The sequence below is a fragment of the Castor canadensis genome, chromosome 16 (genome assembly GCF_047511655.1).
Source record: "Castor canadensis chromosome 16, mCasCan1.hap1v2, whole genome shotgun sequence".
Classification (NCBI taxonomy): Eukaryota; Metazoa; Chordata; class Mammalia; order Rodentia; family Castoridae; genus Castor; species Castor canadensis.
The window spans coordinates 11681273-11708855 of record NC_133401.1 but is presented as its reverse complement, the minus strand read 5'-3'; the positions used below and the strand labels follow the sequence as shown (position 1 = coordinate 11708855).

At 37.9% G+C, this 27583-nt stretch overlaps 1 protein-coding gene across 1 annotated transcript; it reads left to right on the top strand.

Annotated features, from left to right (window-relative positions):
• Nucleotides 1–1569: 1569 nt before the first annotated feature.
• LOC109697925 (uncharacterized) lies at nt 1570–26075 on the top strand. Its single transcript, XM_074058703.1, has 5 exons — nt 1570–2265; nt 3647–4691; nt 4767–4893; nt 5936–6037; nt 13945–26075. Exons 2-5 carry the CDS (start codon nt 4680–4682, stop codon nt 16164–16166), a joined length of 2463 nt encoding a protein of 820 aa, XP_073914804.1. The 5' UTR covers nt 1570–2265; nt 3647–4679; the 3' UTR covers nt 16167–26075.
• The last annotated feature ends 1508 nt before the right edge of the window (nt 26076–27583 follow it).

Below are 27583 nucleotides of genomic sequence, written 5' to 3'. Positions count from 1 at the left end.
GCTGGCTTTAAACTGTGATCCTTCTGATCCCTGCCCCTCAAGTTGCTAGGATTACAGGCATGAGCCACCAGTGCCTAGCTAATGGTCCAATTTTTCCTGGAGGAATTTACAACTCTTTTCCTTCCCTTTTTTCCTCCATTTTTATTAGCATATGTAGTAGTGCTAGAGGTTTTATTGCGGTGTTTCCATATATACAGATAATGTACTCCAATCAAACCCATCCCCTCTATCAGTCCCTCTCCCCTCCACAATTGTGTCAGAATGAATTTGAGAATTCTTAAGATTCTGCAGCATTTAATTTTGGCTTAATAGTCAAAGGAATCATAAATAAAGACAGCTTGTTTGCCTTTTAGAAGTAGCTTTCAAGGAAATGTACCTTGAATGCAGAACACAGTAACTGGTTAAGTATTCAGATCTAATATTTTCATATCTCATATTAATGCTTATAAATGAGGACATCTTCCATTTCATTGAATATATTCTGAGACTTCTGGTTATCTTGGTATATGTAGAGAGCATTTCCCAATTTTAAAAATATGGTGTACAGAGAAGAGTCTGTATGGCTTTGTGGCTATGATTTCAAATTTACTAACCATAAAGTTTGACAATAAAGACTGCATACAATTTTATGAAAAATTAAAAAATAATATATCACATTGGAAAATACATACTTTAATATATGGTGATACTAGTGAAGAAACTGAACTGATTAAAGTTCAGCAGTCTCTTGACATCCATGGGTGTATGTTTCCAAGGAGACCACTCTTGAGGAAAAACTAAGAATGCTCAGGATACATAGATTTCAGTACTGCCCTGTGGATGCTTGATTCATTTTTTCCATAATTTCATCAAGTGCCATGAAACACGTGCTACCTTTCAACAAACCTCACATTTACTTTATAACTTAAATTTAAACATATTCTTTGTAGCTTGCTCATTGTGCACCATCTGCTTTTTGGAAGGTGTCTTTTCACAGAACCAAGAGCAGGAAAACATTCAGCAGATCACACGATTTGAACACAACTGACGATAATGTGCACCGACAAAAAGCTTCTCCACATCAACCGAGCTGTGGAATGAACAGGCAGGAAATTAAAACTTTTATAAATATTAAATTTATTTTTTCAAAATTTATTTTTGACTGCACTTGATCAAAGCCACATGCAATAAATTCTCTAATAAAAAGGTGGGCTTAATGTATGTTAATACATTTATCAAAAATAAACATTCTGTGTTTGTTCATTTCAATATTCAATATGCAGCTTAAAATATTGCCTTAAAATATTTTGCCTGAATGTAAATATATTTTAACCTAAACAATGTTAACCTAGATATATGTTAACCTTGATTTATCAAGCTACATCTTGATATAATTCTACTTTGAATTCCTTCCTTTAAAAAGAAGTATGCACCTTTGCACTCTTCTCCATAGAAAAATAAATTACTTGGGCAACCTAAGAAGATTAACTCTCAGACGTCTTTATCGTTAGCAGTTATCTGCGCCTGCGCACGCCGCTAAAACGCCCACCAATCACCGGGCTCGGCTCCCAGACGGGCGGGCCCAAGTTGCATGCTGGGAGCGCTGTGACTGCAGAGCGCTAGACAACCAGGGATTTTCTTGGGAGGAATTCTATTTCCCAGCAGTCACTGCGCAGGACCTAACAAATCTACTTCCGGGGTCGAAGACGCAGTAAGGTGAGGAAGAAGTTGGTGGCTGCCAGAGCAGGGCTCAGTGACAAGCGGAGGGTGGGAGTGTGTGCTCGATGGCTTTTTGCGTAGAAGCAGAAGGACGTGTGGACACCGAGCGCTCTTTGTAGTGGCTGTGTGAGTGTCACTGTGCGGTGTCTCTCGGCTCCTGCTGCTTGCTGTTTTTCTCTCACAGCTGCGTGGACAGAAGCAGACGAATGGCCCAATAGGAAAATAAGGTATTGAGTCTAAAATGAAGCTCATCACAGGAAGGTGCAGTCCTGGATTTGGGCTGGGAATTTGAGACCCCGAGGGCCTCCGAGTGTCACCCAGGACGTCTGGTCGGCGTTGCGAATCCCGGTGTTCTTAGAGCTCCGCTTCTAGCAACCATTCTGCGCACGTTCGCTTCTGTTCTCTTTTGTGACGTGTGGCAACGCGTGCCCTTGGAAGATGCTTTCAAACTCAGTCTGTAAGAAAAGCGTGAGGTTTCGTGCTTGCTTTCCTTTCCCAGTTGTGTCATTACCCAAAAGAAGAGCCAGGAATAGAATGAGAGCAGTATTGCACATCTAAAATTCAAGAGTGAGTTTTTGCTTTGTTTTTAATAAATGTGGTTTTGATTTTACAATAGAGATTACAGTAAAATGTCAGGAAATGAAGGAGGGGGTACCATTTTGGTCCCTTAACATTGTCCCTTGTCTTTCCTTAGTCCTCAGTATTCACATAACCATTTGGCAAACTCTTCATCTCTTCTTGTGAACTGTCTTTCACAAGAATGACAGTTCTTGGATGGAATGGAAATAAACCTTATAATTCTAGGCTCTGCTTGGACAAGAAGACTAGTATTTAGATGAAATCACACAGGAGAGTCCTCCCACACCTCCTAACACAGAATTATTCAGCCCAGTATGTTGGTAGTGGTGAGGGTGAGAAACTCTGGTCTAGAATCAACAGACTCTGATACCTGGAATAACATTTAAAATTATCTTGTACAAATTAAGTATCCCATAATATGGAAATAGTTAAGCCAGTCTTATCCTAGCCTTCCATAATAGTATATAACTGTTAATAAGATTATGTTCACCAAGAATCATAAAAAGATAGCTGGGTGCCAGTGACTTATGTCTATAATTCTATTTACTTTTGAGGTTGAGGTCAGGAGGATCAACGTTTGAGTCCAACCTGAGCACATAGTTCACTAGACCCCCATCTCCAACAAAACCAGAGCGAAATGAACTGGAGGTGTGGCTCAAATGGTAGAGCATCTGCTTTGCAAGCATGAAACCTTGAGTTCAAACCCTAGTCCCACTAAAAGAAAAAATAAAAAACAATGAAAAGAAAAATACTCAATATAAAGTTAAGCAGTAATCATGCTATAAACCATGGGAAAAACCATTTAGCAGTCAAGAAAAGTTTACATCACATAGGAATCTCATTTACTAAGAGTGGCTACAGAATGCTGAATACTCCCTAAGCAAGTCTATGAACATCCTCTACAGCATTTGTGCCTTTCTCTGTTTCACCCAATACTGAGTTCATGAAGTTGTTCTTGTTTAGATGATGTGACCCTTCTCAGCACTGAAAGGTGAAATGGGGTGTGGGGGGAGAGAGGTGCCAAATCCTAGGCTAAGTTATGTATCCCAAGGCTGGTGGTCAGGTGGGAACCCTTCCTGGGATGTTTTGGAGGAACATCAAGGCAGAAATACTTATCCTTTGCATTTCTGCATTCCTGCCTGTACAGTAGCTTCCCTGGGAGCTCGGAAAGAGCTTGGTTTTATCCAGACTCCTCCCGTCTGCTGCCAGTTTGTGTGTTTGAGAGGAAGTGTGTGTGTGGTTGGAGAGTCGTGGAAAGAGAAGCGTGAGCATAGGTAGTTAGGAAATGAAAGTACAGAATAATATCATCATGTTGATTTAAGTTACTCTGGGAGCTTTGAACTTGACAAAGGCCTTTTTGTTTTCCAAGAGAGGAAGCCTGAAGATTTGTCACTTTTCACAATTCTGAAAACATGGTCCAGGTAAGTTGTTACTTCTCTTTTCCTGGACATAGGATAACCCTCAGGTTAGGTGACTCTTTGCTATCATTTATTCTGTAGCTTCCTACCTATGGATCCAAGATCCTACTCCCCAGTTTTCCCCATTACATTGAGGGCTGGAAGTTCAGTGCTTTTTCTATTTGTCACTGTATTTTCCAACTCGTGTTGATTGCCCTCCTTATTCACCATGTGTTGTGTGCTTAGTCTTTGGTCAGGAGAAGTGTTGGAACAGTGGAAGAGTTGGTCACAAAGTGAAATAGGGCATTGAGAAGTTTGAGTTGATGTTATTAGATCACACTTGGGAAAGCCTTGAAAGTTCTCCCCAGATTTGAGCTTTCTGGGCAGAGGAGGTAGGATTTATAGTGAGTGACTGCCTCAGTCTGCATGTGCGACAAGATAACTTACTTCATGGGCTTTTAGGAAAATGCTCAGTGAAGGCAGAAAGAAAAGATCACCTAGATTGTAAGTCAGAGGTAATTGCAGATTTCTAAAATTGAGCAAACCCTGAGACACTGACCATCTTAAATGTATAAATACTAAACAGCAGTTAATATGTTAGTTATATGGACTGTTATACAATTTATAAAAATTTGTTGTGATGAAAAAATACTGTTTTTTTTTTTTGGTGGTACTCAGGACTTCACCCTTGTGAGGCAGGTGCTCTACCACTTGAGTCATTCCTCAAGCTGGAAAAAATACTCTTGGTATCATCTGATACCATAATAAACTTGAGGACTGAGCATTTCTCAGTTGCAGATAAATCTTATTTTTAAAGATATTTTGTACAAAACTTTGGGAGACATTTCATGGATTTTGTTCTTGTTGTTGTAACTTAAAAGATAGATTTGCACATTTACCAAGCATTTGTGAGTCATACAGCAGGCACCATGATCATTTAGTGGAGAAGCTCAGACTGTTCTGGGACAAGTAAATTATTCCACAGCAGCAGGATTCTTCAGGAGCATGCAGCACCCTGTAAGTTTCCTACACTTAAATTTTTTTATTGTTCTTCAGCCAGTTTCCTTTAATTTCACTGTTTGTGGTTTTTAGGGGCCAGTGACATTTAGTGATGTGGCTGTCAACTTCTCTCAGGAAGAATGGGAATGCCTTGAACCTACCCAGAGATACTTGTACAGGGATGTAATGTTGGAGACCTACAGCAACTTTGTCGCTGTGGGTAAGGTCATCTGCACAGTTCATGTGAAATGTTTTTTTGCAATATATCAGCTTTTCTCATTGTGAATTTCAGGGCTGTTTTTAAAGAGGTAGCTGAATTCCTTTTACCCAGAGAAATAGTTTAAGATTTGTTTGGTTGAAAATAGGAATTTCCATGAAGTGCCTGCCTCTTGCCCACCCCTCTTAGTATCTGTCCTCCCTTGAGTTAGTCCTCTGTGTAATTGCCTGTGTTTTTCATGAATGTGGGACTAAATTTGAAATCTTGGACATTCAATGAAAGATCAGGATCTAAGAAACTAGGTTTCATATTGTATTTCATCTCAGAAGTACTGTAGATGTTCTCTTTCTTGTTTTGTTTCTCCTTTTGGCCTACCTGCAAAGAAGACATCGTCTTTAATTTTTCTGTCAAAAGAGCCTCTGCAATTTATATAATATTGATTGGGTCAGCAGAATCCATTAAAACTCAAGTGAATATATTCTGTTTCTTTCAACAAACATTTCTTTTACCTGCTTTGAAGTTGAAAGTTTCAGGCCATGAAATTTGTCTTTTTAATTGAATGAGTGTACTACAGATGAACTGTAAATGTTTCAGGAGGAGAATAAATAACAAACATAATTTTTTAAAATTTGTGCTATTATACATCAGAACATTTGAAGTATTTTAAATATATTAACCTACTTAATTTTAGTATCAACACTATAAAATAGGTATTACCATCTGTATTTTTAGATATGAGCATTGAAAGAGTTTAGTGCTTGTCCAAGATATGGGTAATGGGTAGCAGAGACAGCATTTGAACCAGACAGTGGGTTTGAAGGTTCAAGCTCTCAGCCACTAAGTTACACTTTCTCTCAAAGTGCAAGACCTTCTATGAGTTCAAATGAAATTAAGTAATTTTTTCAAAGTACTTGGTGTCTCTTTCTTGAGCTTCTCATCTCTGAAGTCTTTCCTCAGACTCATAAATTTAACTGGTTCTCAGAGTTTTAAGAATAAGTTTATATTTTTAAAAATCTACATGGTGTGTTATTTCTTTTCTTCTAAGTGGGAAGGTTCATTTCCAAGCCAGATCTGATTACCTTACTAGAGCAAGAGAAAGAGCCCTGGTGGATGAACATGAGGAAAGAAACAAGCAGGTGGAACCCAGGTAAGTGAGGATAAGGCAGACAGGGGAAGCCATCATTGTTGGGAAGGTCCTTGTGGTTAGAGAGGAACCACATTGCTAACCGTTGGTTGAAAAAATTTCTTCAGCAGACTCAAGTTGTATTGATAAAAATGTTTGCGATCTAGGGAGGAAATGAAGATCATAGCAAGAGCTGCCAAAGCATCTTCATTTTTACTCATCACCTACATTTTCTTCTCAGATTTCCTTCCCCTTTTTAGTGGAACAATTATCCTTTCTCTCTCAATGTAAATTTTTAATGTACAAAATAATGGGTTTCATTATGACATTTCCATGCATACATACATTGTACTTTGGTCACATTCATCCCCCACAACCCTCTTTTGTCACTCCCACCTTCTCTCTGGTCCCTCTACCTCAAATAGTCCTCTGTTTATATTTGTGTCTTTTTTTTCTGTTTGTATTTATGAATCTAGATTGTATATATGAGAGAAAAAATGTGGTGCTTATGAGTGAAGTATGGCTTATTTCACTTAACATGATGATCTCTAGTTCCATCCATTTCCCTGAAAATGATATAATTTCAATCTTCTCCGTGGCTGAATAATACTCCATTATACCACATTGTCTTTAATTATTCATTTTTTTGATGAGCAACTAGGCTGATTCAATGACTTGTAAACTGTGCTGTAAAAAACATGGTGTGTAAATGGAATTTTATGCAGCCATGAAGAAGAACGAAATGTTATCATTCGCTGGTAAATGGATGGAATTGGAGAACATCATTCTGAGTGAGGTTAGCCTGGCTCAAAAAACCAAAAATTGTATGTTCTCCCTCATATGTGGACATTAGATCAAGGGCACACAACAAGGGGATTGGACTATGAGCACATGATAAAAGCGAGAGCACACAAGGGAGGGGTGAGGATAGGTAAGACACCTAAAAAACTAGCTAGCATTTGTTGCCCTTAACGCAGAGAAACTAAAGCAGATACCTTAAAGCAACTGAGGCCAATAGGAAAAGGGGAACAGGTACTAGAGAAAAGGTTAGATCAAAAAGAATTAACCTAGAAGGTAACACCCACGCACAGGAAATCAATGTGAGTCAATGCCCTGTATAGCTATCCTTATCTCAACCAGCAAAAACCCTTGTTCCTTCCTATTATTGCTTATACTCTCTCTACAACAAAATTAGAGATAAGGGCAAAATAGTTTCTGCTGGGTATTGAGGGGGGGAGAGGGAGGGGGCGGAGGGGGCGGTAAGGTAGGGGGTGGGGGCAGGGGGGAGAAATGAACCAAGCCTTGTATGCACATATGAATAATAAAAGAAAAATGAAAAAAAATGGTGTGTAAATGTATCTATTGTATGCTGACATACATTCTTTTCTGTATATCCCCAAGAGTGATATGGCAGGAACATATAGTAATTCTTTTTTTGTTTTGAGGAACCCATACTGCTTTCCATAGTGCCTGCACTAATACACATTCCCACCAACAGTGTATAAGGGTTCCTTCTATTCCCATCCTAGGCAGCATTTGTTCTTCTTGTTTTCTTGATGGTAGATATTCTGACTAGGCAAGGTGGAATCTGAATGTTATTCTGATTTACATTTCCTCTGGCTAAGAATGTTGAAGATTTCTTCATGTGTTTATTGGCCATTTGTACTTCTTTTGAAAACTATTCATTTGCCCATTTGTTAATTGGGTTATTTATTCTTTTGGTGTTTAATATTCTGAGCTATTTATATATTCTGAATATCAATCTCCTGTCAGATGAAAAGCTGGAAAATTTTCTTCCATTTTGTAGGCCATCTCTTTACTATGGTAATTATTTCCTTTGATTTAATCCCATTTGTCAATTCTTGCTCTTATTTCCTAAGCTATTAGGAGTCCTGGTCAATAGTTCCCTGTGCCTTTATAGTAAGTGATATTCCTATTTTTTTTCCTCTAGTCGTTTCAAACTTTCAGGTCTTTTTTTTTTTTATTCTTATGTGCATACAATGTTTGGGTCATTTCTCCCCCCTCCCTCAACCCCCTCCCTCTCCTTGCCAACCCCTCAATACTCAGCAGAAACTATTTTGCCTTTATCTCTTAATTTTGTTGTAGAGAGAGTATAAGCAGTAATAGGAAGGAACAAGGGTTTTTGCTAGTTGAGATAAGGATAGCTATACAGGGAGTTGACTCACATTGATTTCCTGTGCATGTGTGTTACTTTCTAGGTTAATTCTTCTTGATCTAACCTTTTCTCTAATTCCTGGTCCCCTTCTCCTATTGGCCTCAGTTGCTTTAAGGTATCTGCTTTAGTTTCTCTGCGTTGAGGGCAACAAATGCTATCTAGTTTTTTTAGGTGTCTTACCTATCCTCATACCTTCCTTATATGCTCTCGCTTTTATCATGTGATCAAAGTCCAATTCCCTTGTTGTGTTTGCCCTTGATCTAATGTCCACATATGAGGGAGAACATGTAATTTTTAGTCTTTTGGGCCAGGCTAACCTCATTCAGAATGATGTTCTCCAATTCCATCCATTTACCAGCGAATGTTAACATTTCAAACTTTCAGGTCTTAAATTAAGGTCTTTGTTCCTTTTTTTAGTTGATTTTTGTACAGGATGAGAGGTAGGAGTCATTTCAGTCTTCTACCTGTGTGTATCCAGTTTTCCCAGCATTTGTTGAGGAGGCTGTCTTTTCTCTAATGTATATGTGTGTTTTGAGCATCTTTGCCAATAATCAAATGGTTGTAGCCATGTGGACTTTTTTCTGGGTCTTCTATTCCATTCTTCCACATGTCTGTTTTGTGCCAATACCCCGCTGTTTTTGTTTCTATAGCTCTGTGTAATTTGAGGTCAGCTATCACAATACCTATGTTGCTGTTTTTGCTTAGGATTTCTTTGGCTGTTCTTTTGTGCTTCCATATGAGTTTGAGTATTGCTTTTTCTAATTCTGAATAATGTCATTGGAATTTTAATGGGGATTGCATGTAGTCTGTAGATTGCTTTCGGTAGCTTAGCCATTGTGACAGTATTCTGCTGATCCATGAATATAGGAGGTCTTTCCATCTTCTAATGTCTTCTTCACTTCCTTTTATAGTGTTTTATAGTTTTCATTGCAGAGGTCTTGTAAACCTTCTTTGTTAGGTTTATTCCTAGGTATTTTAGTCTTTTAGAGGCTCTGGTGAATAGGACTGCTTTTCTGATTCCTTTCTCAGCCTGTTCATTGTTAATGTATAGGAAAGCTACTGAATTTTGTATGTTGATTTTGTATCCTGCTGCTTTGCTGGAGGTGTTTATCACTTCTAATCATTTTCTGGTGGAGTCTGAGATCACATCATCTGTAAAAATAAGGATCATTTGATGTTTTCCTTTAATTTCTTTCTCTTGCCTTACTGGGTCTAGCTATGAGTTCAAGCACTATATTGAATGATAATAAAGAGAGTGAACACCCTTGTGTCCTTCCTGAATTTAGGGGATATTCTTCAGTTTTTACTCATTTTAGAACAGTGTTAGCTATAGGTTTATCATGTGTAACCTTTTTTATATTGCATTATGTTGCTTCTGTTCCTAGTTTCTTTGGAGCTTTTATCATGAAGGGATGTTAGATTTTTGTCAAAGTCTTTTTCTACATCTATTCTAAATGATCATAAGATTTTTGTGCCTAATTCTGTTTATGTACTGTATAATGTTTATTGATTTGCATATGTTGAACCATCCTTGCATTCCTGCAGTGAAACTTTCTTGATTGTGGTGTGTGTATTTCATGTGTTGCTGGATTCAGGTTGTATTTTATTAAGAATTTTTGGGGCTGCAGGTATGGCTTGAGTGGTAGAGCCCCTGCCTCGCAAGCAAGAGGCCCTGAGTTCAAACCCCATTACCTCCCCCCAAAAAAACAGGATTTTTGCATCTATGTTGATCAAATAAACTGGTCCATCATTTTCTTAGTTGTAGTTTAGGCATCAGGTAATACTAGCTTCATAGAATGAGTTTTCTAGCATTCTTTAATTTCTATTTTATGGAATAGTTTGAAGACCATTGGTATTAGTTGTTCTTTAAAGATCTGGTAGAATTCAGTGAAGCCATTCAGTCCTGGATTTTCTTTGTTGGGGTACTCTTTATCAGTGCTTCAGCCTCATTGCTTGTTACAGATCTATTTAGGTTATTTATAATCTCTGGATTCAATTTTGTTAGATTGTATGTATCTAGAAATATACCCATTTCTTCTAGATTTTCTAATTTATTTGAATATAAATTTTTAAAATATCCCCCATGATCCTTTGGAATTTGCTGGTATCTGTTTTAATGTCTCCTTATTTATTTCTAATTTTATTAATTTAAGTCTCCTCCTTACCTTTGGTTAGTTTGGCTAAAGGCTTATCAGTATTCTTCATTTTTTCCTAAAAAGGAGCTCTTTCTCTCATTGGTCTTTGTGTTCTTTTAGTCTCTATTTCATTGATTTTTGCCCTGATCTTTACTTTTTCTTTCTGTCTACTACAAACTTGATTTGGTTTGTTTTTTCTTGTTTTTCTAGGACTTTGTGGTGTATCATTAGGTTTTTTGAGGTCTCTGTGATTTTTTAATGTAGGCAGTCATGGCTATAAACTTCCCTCTTAGAGAACTGCTTTAGCTGTATGTGTATTATAACTCTCATTTAATTCTAACTCCTCGATATCCTCAGTGACCCCCTAATCATTCAGAAGTGTATCGCTCAATCTCTATGTGTTTCTCTAGTTTTTCTTAGTACTGATGTATTGTTTTATCCTATTATGATCTGATAGGATACAAAAAATTGTTTTCTTGTATTTTTAAGAACTGTTTTATGGCCTAAAATGTGATTTATTTATCCTGAGTGCTATTTACTGTTACTGTCCATAGCATTTCCTTGACACCCTTCTCTCTTTCAGCCATGAATCTGATGACTGTTTTAGTTCATGGAGGCTTGGGAAAGGGCTGAGTGTCTCTAATCTGCCATTTTTCTCAAGTCAGTGTAAATTTTTAACTTATTTTGGATCCATCTGCTTGCCAGCTCTGCTTTTGCATTTAGATTTATATGCATCTTTCCACTGTCTGAAACATGCATCATATATTAGCAAATATTTGTTGAGTGTCTCCTCTGAACAAGATGTTGTGCTTGGCACTATTAGTATAGTGATAATGAATAAGATTGCCAAAGTCCCTGCTCTCACATGTTTTGCCATTAGTTGGTAAGTCATGGATTAAACAAGCAAAGGAATGAATAAGTAACATTAGAGAATTGTAATGGAGACATGCATGTAGGAGCAATGGGGTGAGAATAACAGCACTTGGTGAGTCACAGAACATGTCTAAAAGTGGGCATTCCTGCACAGAGGTGTGAAGCAAGAGTTCAGGCCCATTACTAGGTGAGAGCATTCCAGTCAGACTGAGCGGAAAACAATGGCCTAAGAAGCAATGATGTCTGTGATTGTGAGCAGTAAGATGGTTAGCTCAGAGTAAGTGAAGGGAGATAGGTGTGTTAGGCCAGAACAAGATTGTCATGTGAGGAATATAGAATATTTGCAGCCCATGTTCTGATGTATGCTTAACATTTTTTCACATTTTAGTTTTTAAGCAAACTATCAGAAAAATACAGAAAGTCATAAGAAACAAAGAATTGCATCATTATTTTAACATACGCATGCAATAACACCAAGTCATGATAAAGCCAGCTGCCCCAGCAGTCTCTCATGTACTCACCTTTCCTTCCCTGCTAGAAATTTTTTCAGAGTTGATGTTCTATGTGAATATCTCCAAGTAGTCTGATTTTATTTTGCCTACTGTTCTAAAATATCTTTGAAGTCTCTTATGGTTTCACATTCAATTAAAAAAAATCCTTCCTTATTTTTCTTGATAGAAGTTCTGTAGTTTCTCACCCTCTAGATTTTGCTGATTGCCTCTTTGTGGAACAGATTAACGTGTTCCTCTCTCTATTCCTTGTAATTTGGTATTTGTATCTGGAAATTTAGTGAAACTCTGGTGTTGACTTTATATTTTGGCAAGAATGTTTTTCAGATGGTGGTATGCCTCAGTCAGTTAGCACATGTTTGTCTGTCTTGTTTTAAGTAATGTTAGTAGCTATCTGTGGTCAGTTTCTATGTCCATTAATTCACAAGAGGTTGCAAAATGATGGTATTTGATACCTATTCTTCATTCATTATTCATTAGCTGGAATACATCTATAAAAAGAAACTGCCTCAGTTATCACTTGGTTACTCAATTAGTTACATAGATAATATGGAAAAGCCAGTCCTTTTCCTTTGCTTACGAGTTTACAACCTAATGAGTTAGCTTCTTAGCATCCTTTCAAAGGTGGCCTATGTTTCAGAATGACTATGAATACATGGAATTAAAATATTTACTATGTCTCACTGTAGTATTTTTACTGATGCTAACATTGTCTCATCATTGTCCAGTGGGAACTTTCTGAAAGTGACGCTTGAGCCCCTTTAGCCTGACCTTGGTAGTCTTTCAGAGATTCTAAGCTGTATAGGAAAACAACCTGTTCTAGTCCATCTTTTCCAAACCTGGAATTAGGCATGTCCCCAGGCATTTAATGGAAAATATTTCAAGACCACAGTTTGGCCTTTTATATTTACTCAGATAATAGGTTTATTTCTCTTGCTCTTTTATTCCTAATATTCCAGATTTTCTTATGGTATCCTTTTGTTTCCCATTTTTAGGTATACATGATGAGCTGGCCCAAATGTGCATTTGCTCCCATTTGAAATAGAAGTGGTATCAGACAAGTTCTGTTTATCATAGTTATTTTTTGTTTATTTTTTTAGTGGTCCTGGGGTTTGAACTCAGAGCTTCACACTCTACCATTGGTGCTCTACCATTTGAGCAACACCTTTAGCCCTTTCTACTCTGGTTATTTTAGAGATAGGGTCTTGCATTTTGCCTAGGCTGGCCTGGACTGTGATCCTCTTATTTTAAACTTCCTGCTATAGTTGGGGTGACAGGCATGCACCTTCATGCCCAACTATTGGTTAAGATGAAGTCTCATGAGCTTTTTGCCTGGGCTGGCCTTGATCTGTGTTCCTCCTGATCTCAACCTCCAGGTAGCTAAGATTACAGGTATAAGCCACTGGCACCCAGCTAGTGGCTCTTTAAATTAAGTTTTTGAATTAATGATTATGATAACCCTTTCCCACTGTGTTTGTAATTTATCTCTATTCTCAACCTTGTTTCCCTTATTAATCAGTTATTCATTTGTTTTCTAATGATCTTTTAAACACTAATTATGTGGCATGTGCCTGTTACTAAATGGTGGATGCTATCAGGATTGTGTAAACAGTTCTGTACTATGACCTATGCCTAGAACCATTGACAGATTTAGGCACAAAAAATAGAAAAAGAAATACCTTCATGAGTGAAAATATAATAATTTGTAAAGGCAAGAAATAGAGCTTTGGAATAGAAAGTAAAGGTTGGGGATTTACTTGGGGCCCAGCAGGTACAGTTCTTCTGAGAAAAATATATATCTTAAGTTTTAAAAGTGAATAGACTGTTTTGTATAAGAAGCTAGGTGAGAAGATGCTTGGGTGATGAAACAGTCTGAGCAAAGCAAGAAGATACTAAAAAGTTTATTGATTTTAGGAGTAAAAACAGGCCATCCAAAAAACAGTTTTAAGTATGATTCTTCAACTTTGACCTACATCAGAACCATCTTTTGAAAATAAATGTTCTTAGGATCTACCCTAAAAGTTCTGAATGTGTGCATCTGAGTTGCTTGAATATCAATATTTGTAACAAGCTTACCGATGATTTTGATTCACACCTAGTTTCAAAAAGTTAACCTCTTAACTACATTTTTGTTTTTGTTCAAATTCTCAGAAACTATTTTAGAGTTACATCATTTAATAGGTCTTGTATGTATATGTATCATAGGAAAATAAAATATGCTTTCCCTTTTTCTTTTAGATTTGGAGTCATATTATGGAGCTGATAAATTATTTCCAGAAAATCATATTTATGAACTCATTTTACCCAAACAAAATATAAAGCAAATAAGTAAAACTCTTGGTCTAGAAGCCTCCAGTTTTAATAACTCAAAATATAGTACATTTGAGAGACTACAGAGATATCAAGACAGGTATGTCAATCAGAAGATAATTGGTTATCAAAAAATACCTACTTATGCTTGCCATACTCTTACTCACAATACAGACAAATCACATGAATGTAAGGAATGTGGGAAGTCTAATCATGCCTCAGACCGTGTTCAACATCAGAGTACTCATGCTGGTGTGAAACCATATGAATGTAACGAGTGTGGGAAAGCTTTTAATCCTGGCTCAAACCTCATTCAGCCTAAGAAGATTCATTTCAGTGAGAAATCCTTTGTATGTAAGGAATGTGGGAAGGCCTTCAATTTTTACCAGCTTCATGAACATTGCCAAATTCATCCTGGTGAGAAACCTTTTGAAAATAAAGAATGTGGAAAGTCCTTTACTCTTCTGACACAGCTTACTCAGCATAAGAACATTCATATTGATGAGAAACCCTTTGAGTGTAAGCAGTGTGGGAAGACCTTCAGTCGTGGCTCAAACCTTTTTCAACACCAGAGTATTCATACTGGTGAGAAACCATTTGAATGTAAGCAATGTGGGAAGGCCTTTAGACTTCACCTGCTACTTTCTCGGCATCAGAAAACCCATTCAAGTGAGAAACCCTTTGAATGTAAGCAATGTGGTACCACCTTCAAACATCAATACTACCTTATTGAACATCAGCGAATTCATACTGGTGCAAAACCTTATGAATGCAAGGAATTTGGGAAATTCTTTCGCCGTGGTTCAAATCTTATTCGACATCGTAGTATTCACACTGGAAGCAAACCCTTTGAGTGTAAGGAATGTGGGAAGGCCTTTAGACTTCATATACAGCTTATTCGACATCAGAAATTTCATAGTGGTGTGAGACCTTTTGAATGTAAGGAGTGTGGAAAGACCTTTAGTCTTCTCACCCAGCTAAATTACCATAGGAACATTCATACAGGGGAGAAACCATTTGAATGCAAGGAATGTGGGAGGTCCTTTAATCGTATTTCAAACCTTGTTCAACATCAGAGAATCCACACTGGTGAAAAACCCTTTGAATGTAAGCAATGCAGGACAGCCTTCAGGCGTCAGTATCAACTTACTGAGCATCAGCGAACTCATACTGGAGAGAAACCCTATGAATGCAAGGAGTGTGGGAAGGGCTTTAGTCGTAGCACACACCTTAGAGTTCATGAGAGAAGCCATAGTGGTGAGAAGCCCTTTGAGTGTAAGGAGTGTGGGAAGGCCTTCCGACATCATTACCTATTTCTTGGACATTACAGAATTCATACTGGTGAGAACCCCCATGAATGTAAAGAATGTGGGAAATACTTTTCTTGTGGTAGAGACCTCAGAGTACATCAAAGAATACATACTGGTGAAAAACCATACCAATGTAAAGAATGTGGGAAGGCCTTTAGTCGCAATTCAAACTTAGTTCAGCATGCTAAAATTCATACTGGTGAGAAATCCTGTGAATGTAAAGAATGTGGGAAACCCTTTAGCAATAATTATGAACTGACTGTACATCAGAGAAATCATGCTGGTGAGAAACCTTACGAATGTAAAGAATGTGGGAAGACGTTTAGTCGTAACTCAAACTTAATTCAACATGCTAGAATTCATACTGGTGAGAAGCCCTATCAATGTAAGGAATGTGGGAAAGCCTTTAGCAATAATTATGAGTTGACTGTACATCAGAGAGTTCATACTGGTGAGAAGCCCTATGAATGTAAAGAATGCGGCAAAACTTTTAGATTTCGTTCAGCTTTTACTGCACATCAAAGAATTCATACTGGTTTAAGACCCTATGAATGTAAGGAATGTGGAAAGACCTTTAGTTGGAGCTCAAGTTTTATACATCATAAAAGAATTCATACTGGTGAGAAACCTTACGAGTGTAAGGAATGTGGGAAAGCCTTTAGAGTTAATTCAGTCCTTTCTGCACATCAGAGAATTCATACAGGTGTAAAGCCCTATGAATGTAAAGAATGCGGGAAAACTTTTAGACTTAGTTCACCTTTTATTGCTCATCAGAGAATCCACACTGGTGAAAAACCCTTTAAATGTAAGCAATGCAGGACAGCCTTCAGGCGTCAGTAATATGAATTCAGCATCAGCGAATTCATACTGGAAAGAAACCCTATGAATGCAAGGAGTGTGGGAAGGGCTTTAGTCGTAGCACACACCTTAGAGATCATCAGAGGATCCATACTGGTGAGAAACCCTTTGAGTGTAAGGAGTGTGGGAAGGCCTTCCGACATCATTACCTATTTCTTGGACATTACAGAATTCATACTGGTGAGAACCCCCATGAATGTAAAGAATGTGGGAAATACTTTTCTTGTGGTAGAGACCTCAGAGTACATCAAAGAATACATACTGGTGAAAAACCATACCAATGTAAAGAATGTGGGAAGGCCTTTAGTCGCAATTCAAAATTAGTTCAGCATGCTAAAATTCATACTGGTGACAAGCCATATGAATGTAAGGAATGTGGCAAAGCCTTTAGCAATAATTATGAACTGAGTGTACATCAGCGAGGTCATACTGGTGAGAAGCCCTGTGAATGTAAGGAGTGTGGGAAAACTTAGATTTCGTTCAGCTTGTCTTGCCCATCAGAGAATTCATACAGGTCTGAAACCCTATGAGTGTAAGGAATGTGGAAGGATGTTTAGTTGGAATGCAAGGCTTATTCATCATAAAAGAATTCATACTGGTGAGAAACCCTGAGTATAAGGAACATGGGAAGGTCTTTAGACTTAGCTCCTTTCTGCACAAGGGAGTGTTCATTCTGGTATGAAACTGATATGTAAGGAATGTAGGAAAAGTTTCAAACTTCCTTTAGCTTTTACTGGCCATTGAGAATTTACACAGCTCTGAAACCCTATAAATGGTTACCTTACTCCACACCAGAAAATTCAGAATCTTCAGAAATCCTATGAATATAGGGTATGGACAGGCCTTTGTTCTGTATGAAAAATTTGCTCAACATCAGAGAAGTCATATTGGAGAGTAATCCTATGATTATAAAAGAAGATTGGAAGAACCTGAAATGTGAATTGGAATTTGCTCAACATTAGTATTTGGTGAAAAACCCTTTGAAAACAATGTGGAAAGTGGTACCTAGAGTTCAGAGAAGATATTCTAGTGAGAAAGTCTTTGAATGTGAAGAATATAGAGTAGCATTCATGTTCATAATGTACTCCTTATGAGATATCTTATTTGATCCACTAGTTCTATAAACTTAGGTCTTTGAACAATAATCAATCCAGCATACTGAAACTAGGGGAAAACAGTTACAGGAACAAATGTAAGAAAAGATTTACTTGAGGTACATTGTTTATCATTGCCATCCTACTATGACATTAGGCTAGATGTTTATTTTATTTTTCCATCATTTGTAAAATAGCAGTTATAGTACCTAATACTATTGTGCAAAGGGAATAGTACCTAGTACAGTTGTGAAAGTGAAAGTGTTTTAGTACATATAAATTCCTTGAAAAAGTATCTGACCACACCTGTGCTCATAAATAATAGCTTTTACATTGTTCTTTCCTTAGCATTAATTCGGTGAGAGGAAAGTCATTATTTCAGATAATTTAAGAAAACCTCACCCATTCATCCATTATTAAACTTTAATTCATTCTGGATAAAATCTAATGAAAGGTAAAGAACATAAAAGGCCTTTTTTTTTGGTGGTGATGATGGTGGTGGTACTGGAGTTTGAACTCAGGGCCTCGCACTTGCTTGGCAGGCACTTTATTACTTGAGCCAGACCCTCTGGCCCCACAAAAGGACTTTTATTGAGCACTCACTAAGTTACATAAAATTAATGCTAGAAAGAAACCCTATGGATTTAGTGAGTATGGAGATGTTGACAATATAACTGTTGAAGAATTGAAGTTTTTTTTTTTAAAAAGTGATTTGCCATAAAAATTTCAAAAGGCCAAAAATCCTATAATTTATGATCTATCCAGAAGTTAAGATAAATTATATATTAGCCAGAAATAGAAAAGTAAAAGTTACTTACAAAGTGAACTATTATGAAAATGTTTATACATACAGGAAAGTTGAAATACTCAAATATACACCCATGTACTCCTGCCCAGATTCAAGATAGTTAACAATTTGTTGTATTTTTATGTATAGTTTTGTTGTACTTTAAGTTTTATGCACCATTACATTTTACCCCTTGTTATATCAGCGTGAATCTCTCAGACATTCAGTATTATAGAGCCACAGTGCCATGATCACTCTTGGGAAAACCATCCATAATTCTGTAATACTCGGATTTCTTCTGTGGCCCCCAAACACTTTTACAACTAAGGAAAAAGTTCTAGATTCTGTCTTGCACACACGCTTTCTCTGTTTGTGTGTTGCTGGAGATTCAACCCTGAGCCTTGTGCTTGCCACACAAGCACTCTACTACTGAGCTGCATCCCTAGTACAAAGGAAGTTAGGTTGAAATTAAACATTTTGAGAAAATAATTTGAGTGGGATGTTTGTTGTACTGCAACACTAAGTACCAGCCATCCCATTACTAATGAAGTAAACTGTGCTGATTTGGCTAAGATGGAGGCTGCCACATCTCCACTGTAAACGTCTAGTTTGAGGTTAAGTAATCTGTGTGGAGAGGCTTTGCCACCTCTCTGAGTATGTGTAATGTGTAGTTTAGTCTTGGGTCAAATATGCGTAAGAATTGAAACAGGCTGTTTTGAAATGAGTGGCATTAAAGTATTAACATAATGAAGTGTGATACAGTTGAAACTGTACTCAATACAGAATTGGTGCCCTTCAGTGTAAGCAGGAAACTGAGACTGTTTTGCCTTTCCAAGACTGTGGAACCTTGTTTTGTTCAGCACTTTAGCCCCACTGCCTATACTGTGTCTGACACATGAGCAATTGTAATAAAGCTGGTTAAGAAAAAAAGTAAAGGTGACACCATTGTGGCATTATGCACTAGAAAGGGAAAATAAAATGATGATTCTCCCCCCCTTTTAAGATTAAGAATAATCCTGTGTTTATTCTAGTGTATTTAAAAACCCACAGTGATAATTTATATTAATAGATTTCTTCTATTCCAGAATATACACTGGCCACATAAAGTATATTATTCTCTTGATATGCTTACTTCCCATTTCCCATTTACTTCATTGCACTTGTAAGTTAACACTATAATTTTCTAAGTATTTTTCAGTTTTTGATATAGCAGTTGTCTTTTATTTAAAGATTATACAAAGTGTGATTTTCAGATCTCAAGCTCTTATATCTTGTTTCCAGTTCCATCCATTTTGTGTTCATTTGTTCTCTTTGAGTTTGACCTTTGGACCCAGCAGATGTCCTTGGTATCTACCCAGCACAGTTTTTTAAGGGGCTTTATATACCTGGTAGTGCCATCAAAGACAGAAAGAAAAGATCCCTAGGGGCCTCTCAATGGAAGTGTACTATGGCAATACTGTGTTGAGAAGTCAGAGCCCCTTTGTAAGTTTAGTCACTTTAAAATAGTCTTACAAACTATATATGTAAAATTCTGTATATTGCCTAATACTTTAAAAGATTTTTATTAGCATAAATTAATTGTAAAAGGGTTTTCATTGTGATATTTACATACATGCATATAATGTACTTTGATCAAATTCACCATTTACATGATCTTGTTAACCCCCTCCTTCCTCTCTGTTCCCCCTCCCTGTGAGTCCCTCTTTTATAGTCATGTCATTTTAATGTTGTTTTTAGGTCTGGATTCTGTATAGGAGTGAAAACATCTGATATTTGTCTGAGCTTGACTTGTCTTGCACAACCTGATGATCTCCAATTCTATCAGTTCTCATGCAAATGATACAATTTCATTCTGTTTGCTGAATAATACTCCACTGTGTTTATATTCCAGTTTCTTTCTCCATTCATTATTTGCCTAATACTTTTTAAAGCAAGAAAGTATCCATAGGATATCTCCTTGCTTACAAGATGAATGAATTAATTTTCAAAGAAACCTCAATTTTAGTTCTTTTTCTTTATTATGCTTACTCCTGTTATTATTTCACATTGTTGCCTTTGTGGAGTTGGACAGTTTAGGTCTTTATTGTGTTACTAGTATTTTTACTTGTCCCCAAAGAAAGAGATAAAGACAAGGTTGCAGGATCTTGAACAAGATTCTGATGCCAAGTGACCCTGAATCATTGTTAAAAGTCCCTTTGAATTTTTGCTGATATTGGTGTATTAGAAAGATGTGGTTTAAATTATAGTCTGAATACATTTAATTGTATCTCTATAATCCTTTTCAGGATTGCTTGATCAGCAGTATTTAATCTCTTCTCCATTACCTTTATAATTAATATCACTATAGTATAGTAGCTACTTTTAAAGCATTTTATGTATATGCTTTTAGTATTTCTCTTTAGGGCATTTGGTTATTTTATTTTTTTGAAATTCTATTGAATTCTTATTTATTTGGATAATGAAGCACTGATTTTTTTGGACCGCCCTTTTACACATGGTTAGTATGAGTGGCTTCTGGTATGGGTGCATTTCCTCCAATCCAGGAATATTACCTGGAATGGTATAGTCAAAGTTCCCTGTATTTCATCCTGCTTCTACAGATGAATACAAATAGATTACTGTATCCTTTAAACAAACATAAAACAGATGAAAAGATAAACAGCTTTTATTGTCAGCTGAAAATAAGATTAATTAAAATCTTATGTGGACATTTATACTTTAAGTATGGTATTATGTTGGAAACGTGATATCTTTTCAGTATCCATATGAATGTGATCTTAACAGACTTCTCCCACTTAACAATATTATGATTACCAATGCTCACATTGGCACATCGTGGCCTGTAGGAGTTACTATACATTTGTTCCTTTGACTGTTATAAGAACTGTTTATAGTCCTCAAGAAAATGTGTCATACTGACCCTGCTCGTTGGTTTGTTCTCCCATGCCCCACCCTGAGTCATGGAATCAGCTCATGATTCAACCTCTCTTAAAGACCCATGGTTACTTTTTAAAGTAAACTGTATTAAAGACCAAAATTCCTTGCTGCTATGGTGCACAAAGTTTCAGGTATGGAAAAAAGCCACTGATTTTTTTTTCAAGGCAAAATACCATTTTGTCATAGCTATGTATTTCTTAGTCACCTAGTATGTATAAAGCTGTGATGTCATTTATACTAGCTTCCTATTTTTCATGTTTTAATCTTAATTTTTAGTATAAATAAGTTGTATAAAGGGATTTATTATGGTACTTACAACATGCATATAATCACTTTGATCAGATTTACCTTATTTACATTACTCTTTCTTGACTCTTCTCCCTCATATTTAATAGTTTTTAGTGGGTTTCATTATGTTACTTTCATACACACATATAATGTACTTCTATAATATTCGTTCCTGTCCACTTCTCCTTTCCCCTTCCCATCACTCACTAGTTCTCCCCCTGAAAGAAGTACCCCCTTTTACAATCTTGTCTTATTTTTTATTTCTAGACTTGGTTTTTATTAGAATAGTTTTGCAATTGTACTGACAATTGAACACAGGGCCTTTTACAGGCCAGTGCTCTACCATTTGAGTCATGCCTTCAGCCCTTTTGTATTTTGCCCAGGCTGGCCTCCAACTCTTGATCCTCCTTCCTTCACCTGCTGAGTAGCTGGGATTACAGATGTGTACCACTGTAAAATATCATTTTAAGGTCATAAAATTCACACTGATACCGCCAAATTTATACTGCTATAATTTCATTTAAAACTTTTGTTCAATTTTGAGGTTTAGTGTTACAGTGACAGCAGACAGCTGAACAGAGAGAGGAAAATACAGCCTGAATTCTGCTTAAACTATTGTCATGTCAAGACAAATACGGCTGCACCAGCTGAAAAGCAACACCAAATGCTGCACTTTGGAAGGTGAAAGGGAAATAGATTTCACTAAAATAGGCTTGCCAACATAACTAACCAAACCAAAACAACCTCTTGAGAAAGGGGGGCAGAAGTGATTTTCCAGAGTTGCTGTGAAATCTTTTTTAGTATGAGCAATTACCAGTAAGTTACAAGATACACAAAGAGAACAAAAGTTGGACCTTTTCACAGTCCTTTAAAAAAGCAATAGTAATGATCTGTGCAAGGGAGCAGATGTCAAATTTAAAAGATGAACTCTATGGTAACCATTATAAAGTGTATGTAGAGAAGATACAAAGACAGTGCCTCTTCAAATAGAGAACACTAGGAAAGAGAAATAATAAAATGAACCAAAAAGAAGTTCTGAAGTTGAAGAGTGTAGGAACAAATGAAAAATTAATTAGAAGGGCTAAATAGTAAGTTTGAACCAAATTAATTAGAGGACTTGAGGACAGATAATAGATTATACAATTTCAATTACATCATTTGCCTAGAAAGTACAATAAAGAAAAATGAGTAGAATTTAGAGGATTGTGAGGGACTTTTAAATGCATCAGTATATGCTTAATGAGAATACCAAAAGGAAAGGAGAGAGAAATGAGGGAAAGTATCAGTGGAATAAGCACTAAAACACCCTAAATTTTCTGAAAAACATTACACAAGAAGCTCAAAAACTCAAGAAGGATGGATGCAAAGATACCTACAAACAGACTTCAAGGTACAAGTACTAAAGATCAAAGGGAAAATCTAGAAATCAATAACAGAAAACTGATGTAGCATGTCCAAGAAGACCCAATAGATTAACAGCAGACTTCTCATTAACAATGGAGGAAATGAATTCAGTGGAATGAAATTCAAAGTATACAAGGAGTAGGGGGAAGCCTGTCAACCAAGAATCATATCCAGCAACATTATTCTGTGAAAAAAAGATAAAAATCTGAATTTGTCCTAGCAAGTTCTATGAAAATTCTTCAAGTTGAAAGCAAGTCAATCCAGATGGAAATTACAAAACATTTTGTGAAAAAAATATAATCAAAAGCAAGTATAAAAAGTAAATGTAGATTTCTTTTCATCAGATTTGTATAATGCAAAGATATATAAAATAAACACTGATAAACTTGAAGAAAGCATTAGCTGCCTTAAAACAATAGACTTTTAATACCTTCCTGTCAGTAATGGATGGGATATCCAGAAGGTCAATGAGGAAGTAGAGACCTTGAATAATACTATAAACCAACTGGATCTTATGCATATATGTACATAATAACAATACACATTTTCTCAAGTACTCATGGGTTATTATGCAGGATAGATCATCTGTTGACCTACAGAATGTCACAATTTTAGTATTAACACTACAATTCAGTAGCTCAAGGAAAACTGGAAAATCCACAAGTATGTGGAAAATTAAACACAACCAACCAGTGGGTCAGACAAGAAATCGCAAGGGTAATTAGAAAAATCTTGAGGCAAGTGAAGATGAAAAAAAGCCATATCGCAGAGTGAAGCAAAATCAGTTCTGATGGAACTCTACAATGGCTTATGTTTACATTTTTAAAGAAAAAATGTTGAAAGTTAACAACCTAGCTGTACAGAAAACAGGAATAAAAAGATTTAAAAAAGAAGTACAACCTAGCTGTATGCTTTAAAGAACCGGGAAAGAAGAATGAAGTCATCCCAAAACAAATAAAAGGGAATAAAAAAATTAGAGCAGGGCTGGGGGTGTAGCTCAGTGATAGAGGGCTTGCCTAGCATGCAGGAGGTTGTGGACTTGATCTCCAGAATGCACACGAAGATAAAGGCATAGGTTTTAAAGTAGAGAATAGCAGGCTGGAGGTGTTGCTCAAGTGGTCGGACACCTGCCTAGAAAGCACAAGGCCCTCAATTCAAACCCCAGTATTGCAGGAGAGAGAACAGAAAAAACTATAGAGAAAATTAGTGGAACTAAGACTTGGCACTTTGAAAAGATCAACAAAATTGAGTAACTTTGGCTTTAGTTAGATTAAGAAAAATTGAAGTGAAAGGGAATGATACTGACTTAAAATAAATTTTAACAAATTACGAGTCTCTTTTTTTTGAGGGGTGCTGGGGATTGAACTCAGGTTTTATATATGCTAGGCAAGTACTCTATCATGTGAGCCTACCCCTAGTAGCTTTCTTTTTCAGATAGGCTCTCACTTCCCAGGCTGGCCTCAATCTAGTGATCCTCCTGCCTTTATTAGCTCTGATTACAAGCATGAACCACCACACTTTTTTTTGGAGACAGGGCCTTGTTACTGTGGCTGACTGGTCTTGCAAGTCCCTTGCCTCAGCTTCCCAAGTGCTGAGATTACAGGTGTGAACCATCATGCAGAATTCTAAGAGTATTAAAAGTTGTATGTTAACAAATTGCATAACAAGCAGGAACGGACAAATTCATAGCAACACAGAACCTATCTGAAATATCTTCCAAAGGCCATGTCCAAAAAGCGTGGTGACCAGCTTGTGGCACTATTGGGAGGTAGTGTAACCTTGAGGAGGTGGGGTCTAGTTGGAGGAAGTAGGTCATTATGGATGTTCCCTTGAAGAGTATTGGTATCCTGGCCCCTTTATCTCTTCTTCTGTTTCTTCTTTAGTCTCTCCCGTGTTCCCTCCTGCCCTCCCTCTCTTTCTCTTGCCTCCCTCTCTTCCCCTACCCCCCTTTTTTGGACACCATGAGATGAACAGCTTTGCTCCACCAGATGCTGCTGTAACAGGGAGGAGGATCAGAAGAAAACAGTCTAGGCCTGAGTCCTGAGAAAGTAGCAGGGAGGTAGGGATGGCATAGCAGAGAGATAAAACCTGAGAAATGTGAACACGAGGAAGGTCAGGGAGAGGAAAAGTCACATAGCACTATGGTAAAGTAGCCAATAAAATTAAATATAACCATATATGGATTAGACCTTGCTTTTTGCTTCTGTAACCTGCTTGCAAGGGGATAGAAGGTGAGACCCCTTTGTTCTCAGGGCTCCGCCTTTGGACAAGAGTCCGCTGAGTCTGTGCTGGCACAGTAAAATGTTGCTTCCTGCTAATGGCCTCAGAGTCCTGTATCTCAGCCAGCAAACTCCCGCAACACTGCCTGCCATGATGTTCTGCTTCACCACAGGCCTAGAATCATTGGAGCCAATCGACCATGATTTAAACCTCTGAGTTAAAAATTTTCTGGTCTTGAGAATGGGACCCAGGGCCTCATTGATGATAGGCAACAAGTACTCTACCACTGAGTTACACCACAAGCCCAAATCGCTCCTCCTTAAGGTTGATTTTCTCAGGTAATTTGTCATAGCAATGGAATGTTAACAAAATGTGCTGAGAACCGGTGTCATTGTTGTGACCGTCATGTGGTCCTGAGCCTTTAGTAATGGTTGGTGGGAGGGATTTGGAAAGTGTCGGATGGTCAGGTTAGAAAAAGTTTACAATGTTGTGAGCAGAACTTAAGTTCCGATGGGAACTCAGAGGACTGTAAAGACTGTATTGATGAAGTTTCAAATGGAAATGAGAGCACCATCAGGAGCTGAATTGGAGTCCATTCATGTTACACTGTGGCAAAGAACTCAACTACAGCTGGCAGAGTGGCTCAAGTGGTAGAGGGCCTGCCTAGCAAGTGTGAGGCCCTGGTTCCAAACCCCATTGCTGCCAAAAAACAAAAACAAAAACTACATTTAGTCAGTGCCCTGAGACTTCATAGGAGGCTGAGTTTAAAGATGATGAACTGAAATGGTTAACAACTTAGCCAGACGGAAGCCATTAATCAGGTGTAGAGGGGAGCTATTAATCACGTGCTGTTTTTAATTTCCTTGCTGAGGGAGGTTTAGGAGGGAGTCTGGTTCTCATAAAGTTAAAAGAACAGAAGGAACCAAACTAGGATATGGTCAAATGGTTGTGTGGATTGTGTTGATTGTGTTCATTCATACTCATAGATAATAACCATTGTCTCACTTCTGTACCTTAGCAAATAGCCATTGTCTCACTTCTGTACCCAGGCTTGCTTGCTTCACAAAGATTGCCAAGGAGTTTTGCCTTATACACCCTGCTAAAAGTTGGAACAGGGCAGCTCTCTGAGACTCAACAATCTGTTGGTCAGAGCAGTCGCCAGCTGGCTAATAAAGACTTTCCTTTAAAATCTTTCTTGGGTGGTCGTGCCTCAGTTGACTCGTAACAGAACTAGTAAATCTGAGGGAGAAAATTTCAAAGGAGCTCAGTATTCAGACAATGGTATGAGTATTTTTAGCTGCTTTTAACTAGACATAATAAAAAGGAGAATGGGAAGATTTGAATTTGCAGGGCCAGAAAAGAAGCTGGTTGCTGAAGAAATAAGCACCACTAAAAAGAAACCAAGTACTTTTCACTAGGACAATAGAAAAGATACCTTGAGGGCATTTCAGGAATCAGCAAGACCCCACCCCTCATAGACTCAAAGGTGTCTAAGTGCAAGACTTTCACTTCAGAAGAGTCCCTGGGTGCCCTGCTGATTCCCCAGGATCCCTTTCACCATGTTCAGCCGTCCAGGCATGCACAGACAGCTGCAACTGTGGTCCAAGCCGGTCTGGCGTATGCTCCCGCTGCTGGCAGAACTTGGTCTTGTCCATGTGATGCTGTTGTGCATGCATGCAGAATGCAAGTGTTTTGGGGGGGTCACTGAGCCTTCAACTGATTTCAAGAGAAGGCCTGTGAGACCAGGCAGTCTGTGGCAGGGTTAGAGACCCTGCAGGCAGCCCCTGGGGAGCGATGCATGAAGCTATGACAGTGAAGCCAAAGCTGAAGTGGAGACCCCAGAAGTTAGAGATGCCAAGAATGTGGAATGTCTGCTAAAGCAAGCTACAGGCAGCAAGTGGGTCCAGACAAGAGAGCGTGCTTGTGGGCATTAGCTAGCAAGGCCATAGGGATGGGGATGCCTGTGTCTGGTGGTGCTTACATCCCTCCACTGCCATTATGTGCCCCAGAGGCCAACCACAGAGCTGCAGGATTGAGCTCCGTGCATTGCTGGATTTTGCTCTTCCTTTGACCCTCCTTGGTATTTCTCCAGTCATCCCTTTTGGAATGGGAATGTTTCTTCTGAGCTATTGCGTGTTTGAAGTATTGAACTCAGGGTGCTCTGTCGCTTAAGCCATGTCTCCAGCCCTTTTGGCTGTGCTCATTTTGAAGATGGGGTCTCACTTTTGCTCAGGTTGGCTGGCACCACAATATTCCTATTTTATACTTCCGGCCATAGCTGCGATGGTAGGCACATACCACCACACCCAGGTTTATTTCCCTGTTGAGATAGGGGTCTTGCAAATGTTTTTTGCCAGCACTAGCCTGGAACTGCGATCCTCCCAATCTCAGCCTCCCCTGTAGCTCGGGGTGACAGGCATGCACCACTGTGCCCAGCTATTGGTTGAGATGGAGGGTCTTTTTGCCTGGGCTGACATTGAACCATGATCCTCCCCATGTCAGCCTCCCAAGTACCTAAGATACAGGCCGTAAGGCACTGGCACCCTGCTCATTCTTGTTTTCTTCCTATTATATCAACTTTTGAAAGTAGAGTGTTAAATTCTTCATCTATTATTGTCTATTCCTTCAATTTTTTTGGTTTCATATATGTGTGGTGTTCCTTTGTTAAG

What these genes read in the sequence shown, in the direction of transcription:
- LOC109697925 (XM_074058703.1), top strand. An exon ending in CAGCAACTTTGTCGCTGTGG is followed by an intron (nt 4,894 to 5,935) that starts GTAAGGTCATCT and finishes TTTTCTTCTAAG; the next exon opens with TGGGAAGGTTCATTTCCAAG. An exon ending in AACAAGCAGGTGGAACCCAG is followed by an intron (nt 6,038 to 13,944) that starts GTAAGTGAGGAT and finishes TTTTTCTTTTAG; the next exon opens with ATTTGGAGTCATATTATGGA.